Source organism: Schistocerca nitens, chromosome 6 (genome assembly GCF_023898315.1).
Source record: "Schistocerca nitens isolate TAMUIC-IGC-003100 chromosome 6, iqSchNite1.1, whole genome shotgun sequence".
Taxonomy (NCBI): domain Eukaryota; kingdom Metazoa; phylum Arthropoda; class Insecta; order Orthoptera; family Acrididae; genus Schistocerca; species Schistocerca nitens.
The window spans coordinates 714,305,103-714,319,229 of NC_064619.1; the positions used below are offsets into that span (position 1 = coordinate 714,305,103).

General features: G+C 47.7%; 1 protein-coding gene across 1 annotated transcript in view; it reads left to right on the top strand.

Moving 5' to 3' along the window:
* Positions 1–14,127, top strand: part of LOC126263117 (endothelin-converting enzyme 1-like) — a 295,370-nt gene that overhangs the window by 86,980 nt on the left and 194,263 nt on the right. Inside the window, exon 3 of the mRNA XM_049960128.1 lies at positions 10,680–10,856. Coding sequence (XP_049816085.1) covers positions 10,680–10,856 — 177 coding nt within the window. The remainder of the gene's footprint in view (positions 1–10,679; positions 10,857–14,127) is intronic.

Below are 14,127 nucleotides of genomic sequence, written 5' to 3' on the forward strand. Positions count from 1 at the left end.
AGGCTGGAGTCTATGGAGTACCATGCGTGGCAAAGCCTACATGCGCGTTACGTGAAAGGTGTGTTGAGCATCATCGGCACACTCGCTTTTCGCAGGGCAGTAAGTCAGCCATAGCCGAGCATTGTATCTCCACAGGACTTTCTGTATATTATTCTGTCACGGAAATTTTGACCACAACTAGTTTAAAAATGGTTCAAATGGCTCTGAGCACTATGGGACTTAACTTCTGAGGTCATCAGTCCCCTAGAACTTAGAACTATTTAGACCTAACTAACCTAAGGACATCACACACATCTATGCCCGAGGCAGGATTCGAACCTGCGACCGCAGCAGTCGCGCGGCTCCAGCCTGTAGCACCTAGAACCGCTCGGTCACTCCGGCCGGCCATAACTAGTTCCTTCTGCGATTTAGTTATTGAGGAATCTGTCAAGATACGTTTGGCGGAAGACCTTATAAAATTTGATAGTGGCTTTGAATCGGGTAAGGTGGGGTACGTGTTCATTTCTTTAATATCTTCCAAAAGAAAGTATTTTACGCCTAATGACACGTCCAGTGACAGTTTCATTAATGCGACATCTGAATCTCAATTCCCCGAGCTCGCACTCCGACACATTATCACCATTGCGCTGGAGCCTGCGCACCGCAGATGGAGAGATACTCGAAGGCGATAGTGAACTTGGCGGAGGGCCATTCACGCAGCAGTAAAGTAAGCGCATGCGCCTCGTCGCCAATTTTCGGTATAAACTTAGAAAAGTGCCGCAGCACTCTCCAGCGTTAAACACTCACCTGAATATGGCTCAATGATTTCCATCCGAAATATCGTGGCAAAATGTCGACGTCATCCGGCTGCAAACCCGGAACTTCATGGCATTCTCATTACGCTGGGAAAACTTCAAGAATACATACTGGTCCATGCTGACAGGGAACTGAATGATTGGGTATAAGTCGTGGTACAAAAAGCATTCCGGAACGTCACAGGACTACACCTTCTACATATTGCGAGTCAGACGCCTCGTTGGTCCGTTGGTTCGTCCGACGCTTTGCAGCATTTAGAAAAATAGTGACCCACTGTACCGCACAACGGTAATTTATGTTGCACTTTATGTTTTGTTCGCCCCATTCAACATGTGCAGCTTTATGCGCCGCTGAGACGTTAGCCTCGGACTCAGCAATGCCTCAAACAGCAAGGTCTTCCGCCAAACAATCCAAAGAAACGACAGAGTTCAGAAGTCCATGTGAGGTGTGCTTAGGGTTAAAGATGTCCCGTTCTCCCCAATGACACTGTGAACGTGTCACTCTAAGAGAATGTTGTCAAACCCGCTTCTACCCCCATTTCGCCTCGTCTTTTGACGTCCCTGCGACGTAGGTCAGAACCGCGAGACCCAGCGTTGAATTCACGCGCTTTTCTTATGGTTGGCAGAGGAAAACATTTCAGACACTCCGCGGTTCAGAATCGACACGGAAAGGTCTCAAGGGTTGGCATAAAGGGCTTCAATGAAAACACCCCTTCCCTTGGGGCGTTGATTCCCACACGTTTCGCCGTGGAAAATGACAGCTTGCAGTGCAATGATGAACAGGACGACGTTGTTGACAACGCTCCACGCTGCTGACCCCCCCCCCCCCCCCGAACGCTACAGCCATATTATAAGTACACTGTGCACCCGTCAACCCACTGAACATGACCTGACCCATTTGGAATGCAGTGCGGCCTCAATTTTTGGTCTCGTATAGAGGGTGAAATCACCAGGGGCTGTTCCAAACCATTCGAAGAAATTTAAACGTGATCCGAAGCAGCAAAGGGTGATTTTGCTTTTTCAGCCCTCCTGTGCCATTCATACACTTTTGTTGAGCACATTAAAAATGTACCTTTCAGAGATGTCACCACCCATTCAGCTAAATGGTGCCTCGCAGCCGCCACAGCGTCTGCTTGCAGGTGTGGTTTGCCTACCTTCAGGCTCTAGATCAGCCACGAGGCTGCAATGGTGTCGAAGTTCCTGAGAGGCACATTTTTAAAGTGCTCAACCAATGTGTGTGTATGGCAGCGAGGCTGTTGCCGAACTGAGAGGTCTTACAGGAACCCATTGACATTTTATTTATGCACATGTGAATGTTGCAGCCATCTGTCATCACACCACAGGAGGGCGTGAAACAGGAGCATTGAAAAAGCATAAACGCATTTTGCTGCTGCGGATCATGTTCAAATTTCGTCAAATGGTTTTGAGCAGTCCCCACCGCTTCTATTGAGTATACCAGAGCTAAAATTGGGGCCACACTACACTCCAAATGGATCTGATCACGTTCAGTGAGGTTGCAGCCCAACTATGCTCGTGAGTAGGGGTGAATCGTCTAGTGATGTCAGCAGTGACGACCGCTATCGAGAACGTCACACTGTTGCCTCATCGCACTGCGTAATGTCGTTTTCTACCGCGAAAGTGTTGGAATCGACGCCCCAAGGGGTCATTTCATGCCACCCCCTGAGGCCTTTTCATTCTATTCTGACTGGGAGTGTGTCTGAAATGTTATCCTGGGTCAGCCATAAGATAACTGCCTGATTTCAACACTGGGGGTCGCAACTATGGCCTGCATGACATAGGTGTCAAAAGAAGCGATGAGATTTTGGTAGAAGGGTGCACAGTGACGTACCCATCGTGTTATACGCCCACTATAGCTTTCGGCACAATTTTAGCGGAATTTTCTGCCAACGTGGTATTATTAACCCGCCTTACGCCTTCCACGAACTTCTGAGCTGTGGCCTTTTTTCCGCATGGGTCGACACCTTGCTGTCTGAAGCGTCGCTGAACCTGAACCTGACGTCGCAGTTGAAATGGGAAGCAGTTAGGGGTTTCAAACAAGTGATAATCTTTTGTACAGTGTAGTAGCTCTACACAGGGTGGAGAAAAATTATGTCACGAAATTTTAACCCTGGATAACTGATGCCGGTAGGAACCAAAATTACTAATGTTGTGTAGGTCGACAACGCACAATTTTTAAACTATGGAAACCTGGTACCACGAGCTCCAATTGGCCGCAGGATTTCTCTGTTGCCGGATGCACTGGACAACGCATGATCGCGAATCTCTCGGGGTCTGGGGGCGAATCTGCCGGGGTCCCGACACATCCATTGTAGTTTTATAATAAGACGTACTGGGAACAAACCCATCAACAGCTGTTAGTTCGCGTACAGAAAGTCTATTACAAATTATGCTGGCCCTGAAAAGGGCCGTTTTTGTAGCTATGACATTGTTTACTTAAAGCAGGTGCTCGAACTGGCGGCCCTCTGACTCAACACAAGCTTGGTAACGTCGAATGGTGTTTCACCGAACTCTTTCAAAGATTCCTGGCATTGCCTGGATGTGATTGGCGGCACGTTGAATGCGATACATTAATTCTTCTTCGTTCCTAGGTGGTTCGCGTTTGAGTGGGTGAACTAGGACCTTGAAGAACCCCCACAGAAAAAAGTCAGGTGGCGTGAGGCGTGAGGTCTTAGGTCGCGGGGGCCATGTCCAACGAGCGCCTCTGCCGTCGAAGAGTTCATTTAAATATCCGAGCACGGCACGACTGCTATGTGGAGGAGTCCCATCATGCAGCAACCACTTGCGTAGCCACATGGCCAGGGGAACATCTTCCAACAGGCCGGGTAGAGTTTCTTGCAAAAAGCGAAGGTAATTTACCCCGTTAAGTCGATCAGGTAGACGGACCGGCCCAATCAGATGGTCACCCACAATGCCTGCCCAAATGTTGAGCGAAAATCGTTCCTTGTGTCCGTGGACGTGCGTGACGTGAGGATTTTCCCTTGCCCAGTAATGAACGTTTCGAGTGTTGTAAAGGTAAACAACACAATGGCGGGTGAACCGTGAATTTACTTTCGAACTCTTTTCTTAAAGAATTTACTTTATTTACTAGCGATTCATCAAGAACATTAACACATTTAATCACACTAGGTGAGCGTGGAAGTAGTTGCCAGTGGGTAACTGATGAAAGTGAAATTACCTTTAACAAATGGGAATTTTATTCATAAAAGCCTTTTCAAAAACAGATTTAAAATTTATAAGCAGAAAAGCACCTTCGGAATATCAAGTTACAATTTTATTTAGAGGCAGAAAGAACAATATTGACAGTATTAGCCTTCGGGCTGAGAAGCTTGCCGCTCCCTTTCAACACGGCCGTAGTCACGACCACTCACAACAATCTCTGAAAGACTACACTGGTGCAAATCTGCAACACACCAGATTACTTTAAACTAAAAATTTTAACAACTCACACAAACACATTAACAATGCACCCCGTAAGAGGGATGTAAATGGTACAAACACTCACACTAAGAAATTATTTGCCACCGAAAGTGCAATTTCTTTTTAAAAGAACTCTTACGGTGGAAGGGTGGCAACTTTATAAAAATGGTTATTTAAATAAAACCCATGAAATTCAGACTTACATAAAATGTACAACATGCTCTACATTACACATATACCGCCTCGCAAGATGATAGGCAAGATAAAAAGATTTTTCAGGAATTCGGCCTTTACACCTTAATTCTATAAATTCGTTAACACCGAATCCGACAAACATGACAGAGGCAGCTATTAACGTATTACTGAACAACCCGATCTGCAGATTGCTCTAACTCTGCCCAACTCCACAAGGAAAAAAAACGGACCACTTAATTCACAATAACCACTTTCCCGCGGGTGGGCAAACGAAGAAGAATGGTGGGACGACCCCAAAACAAAGCGGCTGGTGACCTCACCAAGAATACAAGTAGAATTTAACAAGATGCATTCAAACTGATTCTCCGGACAGGAACACAGCTCCCCCTTCCCTAAACCGGGGAGAAAGGGCGAATAAAAACCTTCAACGGCAGAAGCATCCTGTAGTGGTGGCGGCCTCCCTGGCCCCTACTCACGAAACTGAACCAACTAAACAACCACTCCAAGAAAGTACAGTTACTAGCACCAGCGCAAACCCAACTGTGGCAGATACCCCAGTAATCAGGCTACCGCCTGTAGATCCGATTAGGGTGTATCCCAACATTGAATTCACAATGCAACTGGCGAGATTGGAGCAGCCGGCTATCCTGACCACTGCCTTACGACATGTGGTCCGGGTAGGACACGAGGACGGAAGAAAGGTCACCTTCTCGGTAATGGAGGTTGTGGATAGAATACAATTAAAGTCAGTGAACCTTCCCACCGACTTCGGGGCCCTGCGAGACTTACTTAAGAAAGTGTTTGACAGACGTGGGGAGAAATTTGACTTAAATGACATCTACACTCAATCAGTCCTAGCTCATGGTCGAATCGCATTTGATTGGAGCAAGACTTGGCCTGACGATAGAATGCACACTTACTTCCCATAATGACAAAACTAACTGTTGGACAACTAAACACGCATAACAGCAGACTTGTGATGCAGGAGCTCCGAAGAGAGGTGGAGGAGAAGAGGCTTGACGTACTCTGCTTGCAGGAGCCGTACTCTCAAGCTGGGAAACTTTCATTTGCAGCCGCTACATGGCAAATAGCTAGTAGTGGGGAAGCCCCCAAAGCGGCAATTGTCATCACAAACCAGTCTCTACGAGTAACAACACTTGCACAATTTTCCACCAGTCACTGCAATGTCGTGGAGGTACAGGCTCCCATGGGAATTATAACCTTTATAAATATGTATTTTCAATACGGAGATAACATTGAACAACATCTGGATCACCTAACCAGAGTAGCCACGGCATTGCGGGGATGCAAACTGGTTATAACAGCCGATATAAATGCAAAATCCCCCCTGTGGTACAGTGGCACGAGAGATGAAAATGGAGAAAAAGTGGAGGATATGATTATGGCTTTACAACTTGTGGTTGCAAATAGACCTGGCAACCCTCTCACTTACGCAGCGGGAGGGGGGCGCGGCACCAATATAGATGTAACGCTAGTTACACCAAATTCTGCTAACATCATTCAGAATTGGGAAGTCAGAGAGAACGCGACAACAAGCGACCATAATCTTATAATGTTCAGCTTAGGAAATGGAGGCTGTCATTGGGCCGCAGGGTGGGAGTTGCAACTAAACTTCAAGAGAGTTGACTGGGAGAGACTAGCGAGAGAGTGCGACGTTCCTCCATTGCCAGAAGGTGACGCACAACAGGACCTGGACATAGACAAGCGGGCCGAAGAACTGGTGGGCGCAGTAACCAGAGCGGTTAAGGCAGCTGTTCCAACCAGGAGGAGGGCCATGGCGGCCTCCCCGTCACCATGGTCAGCTGAACTTGAGGAAATGCGTCAGTCTGTCAGAAGGCTGAGGAGGCACTACCAGCGCAGTGTCGTCTGGTGGGAAAAGCAAAGATGGTTACTGCTATACCGGGAGGCAAAAGACAAATTTCAAAAAGAACTGAAAGAAGTCAGAATACGTAGTTGGGAAAGATTTGTGCTGGACCAGCTGGCCTTGGATCCATGAGGAATACCTTACAAACTAGTAAGGGAAAAGATTCGGTCCCAATGATGCTATCAACGGTCAGGCGCGGGGATGGGATGACGGAGTCCTGGCAGGAGACTGCCGAGATCCTTCTCCGGTCCCTGCTCCCTGACCACGATGAGGCCAGCGACACGGAAGGCCAGTCCCAGCTACGAAATCAAGATCTGGATAGAGTAGCTAACAACAGGGCAGTCTACCCCTTCTCTGAAGAGGAGGTGGCTGGTCACATTAAAGCACTAAAAACAGGAAAAGCCCCCAGCCCAGACGGCATTGTGGCGGAGGTGGTGCAGTTCTTGGCACCTCAACTGGTGGCACCACTAACCCAGTTATACAATGAATGCCTAAGACAGGAAAAATTCCCGAGAATCTGGAAAGAGGCAAACGTTGTAATAATCAAAAAGGGACCCAACAAGGACCCAGCGGATATCAAGTCCTATAGGCCGATTTGCCTACTGAACATCCTTGGGAAATTATTTGAAAAACTGCTAGTTGACAGACTGACTGCACACCGAGTGCTGTGTGGGATGAGTGGCAGGCAGTTCGGCTTCAGGCCGGTGCGATCGGCAACTGATGCGATCGCTCTGGCGGCTGAGGTCTGCGACTCTACCCCATACAAGTACGTTGTTGGCATCATGGTTGACATCAGTGGCGCCTTTGACAACCTGTGGTGGCCTTCTCCTGCTTGCGGGAGAAGGAGTGTCCAGGGTCGCTATATGGTTGCCTGAGGAGCTATTGTGAAGGGCGGGTGGTCTGGCTATCATCCCCTAGCGGTAGAGTAGGAAAATCCATAACTAAGGGATGTCCCCAGGGCTCCGTCTTAGGTCCCCTGTTCTGGGACATCCATATGGAACCGCTTTTAGACAGTATTGAACAGAGTGAAGAAGTGCTAGAGGTGATAGCCTACGCGGATGACCTCCTTCTGCTGGTCGGCGGCCGAAGCCGCGAGGACATCGAGCCAAAAATAGACAGAGCAATGACCAAATTACAACTGTGGTGCACAAATACCAAGATGACGATCTCACCGACAAAATCGACGTACTTATTACTGAAGGGTCAGCTGGTGAGGAACCCTACAGTCAGAATCGGAGGCTCACCAATAATAAGACGACAAGAGACTCGCTACCTGGGCGTCATCATCGATGAAAGGTGGAACTTTGGAAGGCACATTGAGTCCGTAACCCAAAAAGCATTACAATTATTAAACAACCTTACCTCAATAGGCCATAAACGATTTCATCTTCCACCACACCTAATCAAGTTGTACCATAATAGCATATTAACGTCAGTAGTGGGTTACGGATCGGGAGTCTGGGCACATAGGATCACGAGGGTGGTGCCTGCCATGGCAGTGAGAAGAGTACAAAGAAACATGCTTTTAAGATCCATAGGGGCGTTCAGAACTTCTCCAGGAAGTGCACTCTTAATAATAATGGGGCTCTGTCCCTTAGATATCAAAATTCGAGAACAAGCAGCTTGGTACTGGGTCAAGAAGGGGAACAACGCGAAAATAGAGAACATCCTGGGAACACTGGTAAGGGACAAGGGAGAAATACGTAGAAGGGGCGAGGACTTATGGCAGCAGTCTTGGGAAATAGAAGAAACTAGCAGAAGAACCTTCGGGTTCCTGCCAAATGTAAAAGAAAGGCTAGGGATGAAGTACTTCGAGCCAACGCGGGGTCTAATACACTTTCTCACTGGTCATGGGCCCTACCCGACATACTTGTGTCGGTTTGGGAAAAAGGCTACACCCGAGTGTGACTGTGGTGCTTCGGAGGGCACTCCGGACCATGTGGTTTACGAGTGCCCCCTTTTCGATGATGTAGCAATGACACTAAGACAACAGCTTCCACATAGCAACACATATGAGTTACTAAGACACGAAGGAACTTTCGACACTCTAAACAAACTGGCAAACGAGGTGTCACGAAAAGTATTGACGGCATACTTAAGTGACTTTCACGATTAACGACATATACCAAATATGTCCCATTACGGGATCCATGAGGGTCTTTCATGATTAACGACATTTACCGAATGTGTCCAATTACCCTCATCCTATACCGCCTGTGCGTGGACAGGTCGACTTTTCAGTTGCAATCCGCCACGTGCAGGACTAGGGGTATCAGGGTACACCAATGAAGACTAAAGCACCGGAATTGATGTAGGTTAGCATAGTAGTTGTAGCTTTAGATATAGATATTAAGTTAGGAACCTGCAGCGACAAACAATCTTGGCCAGCCCAGTGTCAGGGGCACGCTCATCGGGATTAGCTCGATGAGCAGGGCCTAAAGCAGTAGGTTTATATTTATGCTGACACTCCTGTAACGCTGCAGGCAGTTAGGAATTAACAAGTAGGAAGATACTAACAATTAGCAAGCAGAATAGAATAATAGCTGTAGTCTGCCTATTATCTTGTAGTATCCTGTCTGTAGCTTACAATAATGACAATAATTAACATAGTACCATATAATAATAAATAGAAATAGCTGCTGAACATCTAATATTGTAGATCAGTTATAACCCACTAATCACTAAGGCGGTGGGTTCTTTTGTATAAATATTGATGTTGAATAAAGAATTTTTTTTAAGTAAATGAAACACCATATCGCCAATCACTTAACTTCTAATAAACTGCGATTTCTGGCGAAGACCTGGCACAGCACCCCCAGCGCTCTCCCGAACCGTCCACTGTCAGCCGCTTCAACAGACGCAGGAAGGCGCGCCGATCTCCCGTCTCACGGCATCGCTACTCGCACCGGCCAGACCGATGTCGTGGTTTCACTCCTGTTGCTCTTGTGTCAACCGCGAAGCCACTACCCCTTTCTATACGGCGCGGCCCACTGGACTCACGTGGCGACCTCACATGCGTCGACGCTGAAGGCGGACAAGTCATCTCGTGTCCCAGTGCGCGACCGACCAACCGACCGTAGCCCGAGCAACTCGAGCAGACTGGCGGCCTAACGAGCAGACTCAGATGCAGGAACTCAGCCCCGACCGGGCGACCACTGGCTGAGTTCTGTTACTGGCGGAGTGGCAAGACTATCATTTTCTGGCTTTGATCCAAACGGCAGACATACTCGCACTCCGACCACAGACACTGACTGCCGCACAAATGCGAACGAGAGACAGACCAGAACCTGGTGACGCGAGACTGACCTAGCCTCACTCCGACTGACCAATGCCGAGCCCATAGCGCCCCTTAAATGCACGTGAACAGGCAACCTTTCCGCTTTCCCACCAGAGGGAGACACCAAAGCTGAGATTGCCACAGCGGCGCCACCGCGACTGCTTCACACAACGCGCTGCGGCGCGCTCCTCAAAACACCAATTTTTTTACCACGGCTCAGCGGAGAAGTCGGGATCTCGTACAAGACGTCGCAGAAACCACCAGCAAAACCCTGCCTGTGTTCATAGTCCGCCACAGGATTTAGGTCTTGGACTGGGTGGAAACTAAATGGGTGCTGGCTGTCATCCCTCAAAACCTCCCAGACTAGCCGATGAGTGACCCCCATGTCGTGTCCAACCACTCGAGTACTTGTCGTGGGTGCTTCCTCGAGAATAGTATGTTCAAATGGAGCATCCCGTCGTGTTCGAGGTCTTCCAGTCTTCCAGCATCACCATGATATCCGCTAACGAGCCTGTTTCGCCAAGTCGCCGGTGAATTGCTGTAAACGTGTGCTGGGTACCGTTCCTCATACAACAGCCGAGCTTCATACGCATTACCGTCGGCTAGTCCATAAACAATAACCATATCTCGTTGTTCTTCAAACGAATACTGTGCCGCCATGTATGACTAAATCGCAGATGACGTGTGTGTGTGCTCTGAAGCGAAGCTTACGTGTGAATGCCTCTGACGCGAGTTGGAGACAAACAGCAAGACCTATTGGACACGTGTGCATATCACATTGGGGCAGTGACGGGGCGAGGGACGTTTGTATGTGGGAACCGACAACCATAGCGCTGCCCGTCAACCGACGAACGGCAACAGGGCAATCCCACGGCCAATCGGAGCGCGTGGCGCCAAGTTTCCGTAGTTTAAAAATGGTGCGTTGTAGACCTACACAACATTAGTAATTTTGGTTGCTACAGGCATCAGCTATCCAGGGTTAAAATTTCGTGACACAATTTTTCTACACCCTGTATGAGCTCTGTAGTTTGTGTGTGTTCATGAGCATTGGACCTGTTTCCGCCGACTGACGTGTTGTCCACGTGTGCAGAGCGCAACGTGTGCCGGACGGACGCGTGCTACCGGCAGGCGCAGCGCATGGCGGCCATGATGAACCACACGGCGCCGCCGTGCCGCAGCTTCTACGTGACGGCCTGCGGCGGCCTGCAGAGCGACCCCCTGCTGCAGCAGTACGACCCGCAGAAGGAGGCCTTCCGGAGGATCGCAGGTGAGTGGTCCGTCTGCCCACGGCGGAGACTTCTTGCCGGGTTAAAAGTGCGTGTCAGACAGGGATTCGAATCTGGGACCTTTCCTTTCCATGTTGAGTGCTCTACCAACTGAGCTATCCGAACACGGGGCGCTGCCGGAACTCATAGCTTTACTTCCACCAGCACCTCATCTCCTATCTTCTAGACTTCCGCGAAAAGGCGAAGGTCCGAGATTCGAGTCTCCGTTCAGCACATTTAATGTGCCACGAAGTTACAGATAAGTGCATACTCTGCTCCATAGTGAAAATTCACTCTGGACCTTACAGCTAACTTACAGGGTGATTCAGATAAATCACAACCGCACATATTCATGATGTTTGTTTCGAAAGTAGTGATGACTTCTCTGCGTTGTTGATTTTTTCCCTTGAATAATCAATCTTCTGATTGGTTCGATGCGACCTGCCACAAATTCATCTCCTGTGCCAACCTCTTCATGTCAGAGTAGCACTTGCAACCTATGTCCTTAATTATTTGCTGGCTGTATTCCAATCACTTTCGTATCTACTATTTTTAGCCTCTACAGCTCTCTCTGGTACTGTGGAACTTATTCCCTGACGTCGTAACGGATGTCCTATCATCCTGTCCCTTCTTCTTGTCAGTGTTTTCCATATATAGTAGAGTGTCGATTATCCGAAGTAATTGAGGGACATGGGTGTTCGGAAAACTGGTTTGTTCGGATAATCGAACTGTACATGTTTATTTGCCAAAAAGAAGTACTGTACAGTAAATTTATTCATAAAAACAGGCATCTCTTTTAGTATTACAAAGTAACATACAAAGGCAACTTCAGTAGCTTCATAGTTTTACAGCTTGTTGATCCATCAGTAGAATCAAGCATTGCTATAAAATTTGCTATTCTCGTCTTTTGTTTTTTTTATATCCGTAATTGTCGACTTCCCCACCTTATACTCATTGGATAAAGTGGTTGCAGATTCACCTTCTTCTTACCTTTTAATAATCTCCTACTTGTCCCTCATAGAAAGGTCAACACGTTTACGTTCAAGCATTTTGTGTCGTCAAGTTCACTTCTTCACGCAGCAGCACACAAGTGGTCGTAACAGAGAACTGAAGGTGACTCTTTGCACCATGAGAAGCTCTTCTTGGGGGCGCGCAATCCTTCAAACTGCGCGGAGCGGCACGCCTCAACTCTAAGCTGGCGCAGCTGTTGCTTTGATACTGCCGCTGCTTCTAATGCCAGTGCCAAGCCGACAGAAGTGTGCTGATTGTTGAAACACAGCGACTGGCGGCTTGGCCGGTCAGCAGCGCCTCGTGAAGGCCCCATTAAGAAGCAATGTTTCGCCAGCGGTGGCCCAGTGCGGCGACTACTGTGGGAAACTTGGTTTGGGAGTGAGGGGGATGATGGACGGTAGGGTGGGAGAGTAACAGATGCGAGCGAGTACACAGTTCGGTTAAGCTGTCGTTCGGTTGAACGAAGTACGGATAATGGACGCTCTACTGTATTCCTCTCCTCGCCTCACCGATTCTCCTCAGAACTTCCTCATTCGTTATCTTATCAGTCCACATAATTTATCAACATTCGTCTGTAGCACCTCATCTCAAATGCTTCGATTCTCTTCTGTTCCGGTTTTCCCACAGTCCATGTTTCACTACCATACAATGCTGTGCACCAGACGTACATTCTCAGAAATTGCTTCCTCAAATTAAGGCATATGTTTGATAATAGGTGACCGCTCTTGGCCAGGAATGCCCTTTTTGGCAGTACTAGTCTGTTTTTCATGTCCATCTTTCTCTGTCCGTCACTGGTTATTTTGTTGCCTAGGTAGCAGAATTCCTTAACATCATCTACTTCATGATCAGCAATCATTATGTTAAATATCTCAGTGTCCTCATTTCTGCTACTTCTAATTACTTTCGTCTTTCTTCGATTTCCTCTCAGTTCGTCTACTGTACTCATTAGACTGTTCATTCCATTCGGCAGATCTTGCAGTTCTTCTTCACTTTCACTGAGGATAGCAATCTCATCAGCGAGTTTTATCATTGATATCCTTTCACCTAGAATTTTAATTCCACTCTTGAACCTTTCTTTTATTTCCACAACCCCTTCTTCGATGTATAGATTGAACAGTAGAGACGAAGGGCTACATCCCTGAGTTACACACTTTTTAATCCGAGCACTTCGTCCTTGGTTTCGCATGTATTATACATTACCTTTCTCTCCCTGTAGCTTACCACTATTTTTCTCAGATTTTCGAAATCTTGCACCATTTGACTTTATCGAACGCTTTTTCCTGGCGCACAAATCCTGTGAACGTGCCTTGATTTTTCTTTAGCCTTGCTTCCATTGTCGACCGCGAGGTCAGAAATCCCCCTCTGTATTACCCATCTTGTGGCTTTACTTTTCCTAAAGCGAAGCTGATCATCGTTCATAGCGTTGTCTTTCGGAAACGCTGTGAAGTAATGCATCATTCCTCCACGAAACACACACACACACACACACACACACACACACACACACACACACACATACACACCCTGGTATCGCTGGTGCTAGGGGGCGGCTACTCAGCCCACCACGATGCTCACACAAGGGCAAAGGGTCGCATCGTTGGAAACTTACTTCGTGGGAAAATCTTACAAGCGGTGCGTTGAGAGGTTCCTCGAGAAATTCCCCTAGTTCCCATTTTAGGAAACAAGGTTTCACCACAATGTCAAACATTTCCACGAAACAGATAGTGTTTATGAAACGTCTCGAAGCCGTCGGCCTGACGTGTTAGCATCGGAATTCACGGAGTGTATTCAGCAGCCTGCTGCGATCTCCTGGTAAATCACTTCAACGGTTGTCTCGACAGCTTGGAGTTTGTTATTCATCCCGCCACAGAGCCAGTAGACGTCTGCCGTTGCCGCCAAATCCAGCTCGAGTAGTTCAAGAAGTGCGTCCTTTGGACTCAGGAAAGTGTGTCACCTATTGTCACTGGTTTAACAGATTCACTCTTACGTTTATCAGTAATGAAGCATGATTCCATTTGAATGGATATCTCAACAGCCAGAACGCTTGCATTTGGACTGCCAATAATGCTCGAGCATTGTATGAGAACCAACTTCACCCACAAAAAAATTGATGTGCTGTCTGCCATACCCAGGCAGCGAATTGATGGAACTATCTTTCAACAGAACAGTTAGTTCATTCATTAATCAATTAATAGCCATGCTTGAAGTGGATGAACGTTACTGATGGTTTGAAGAAAGCGGTGCAACGAGTGACACCTCCAA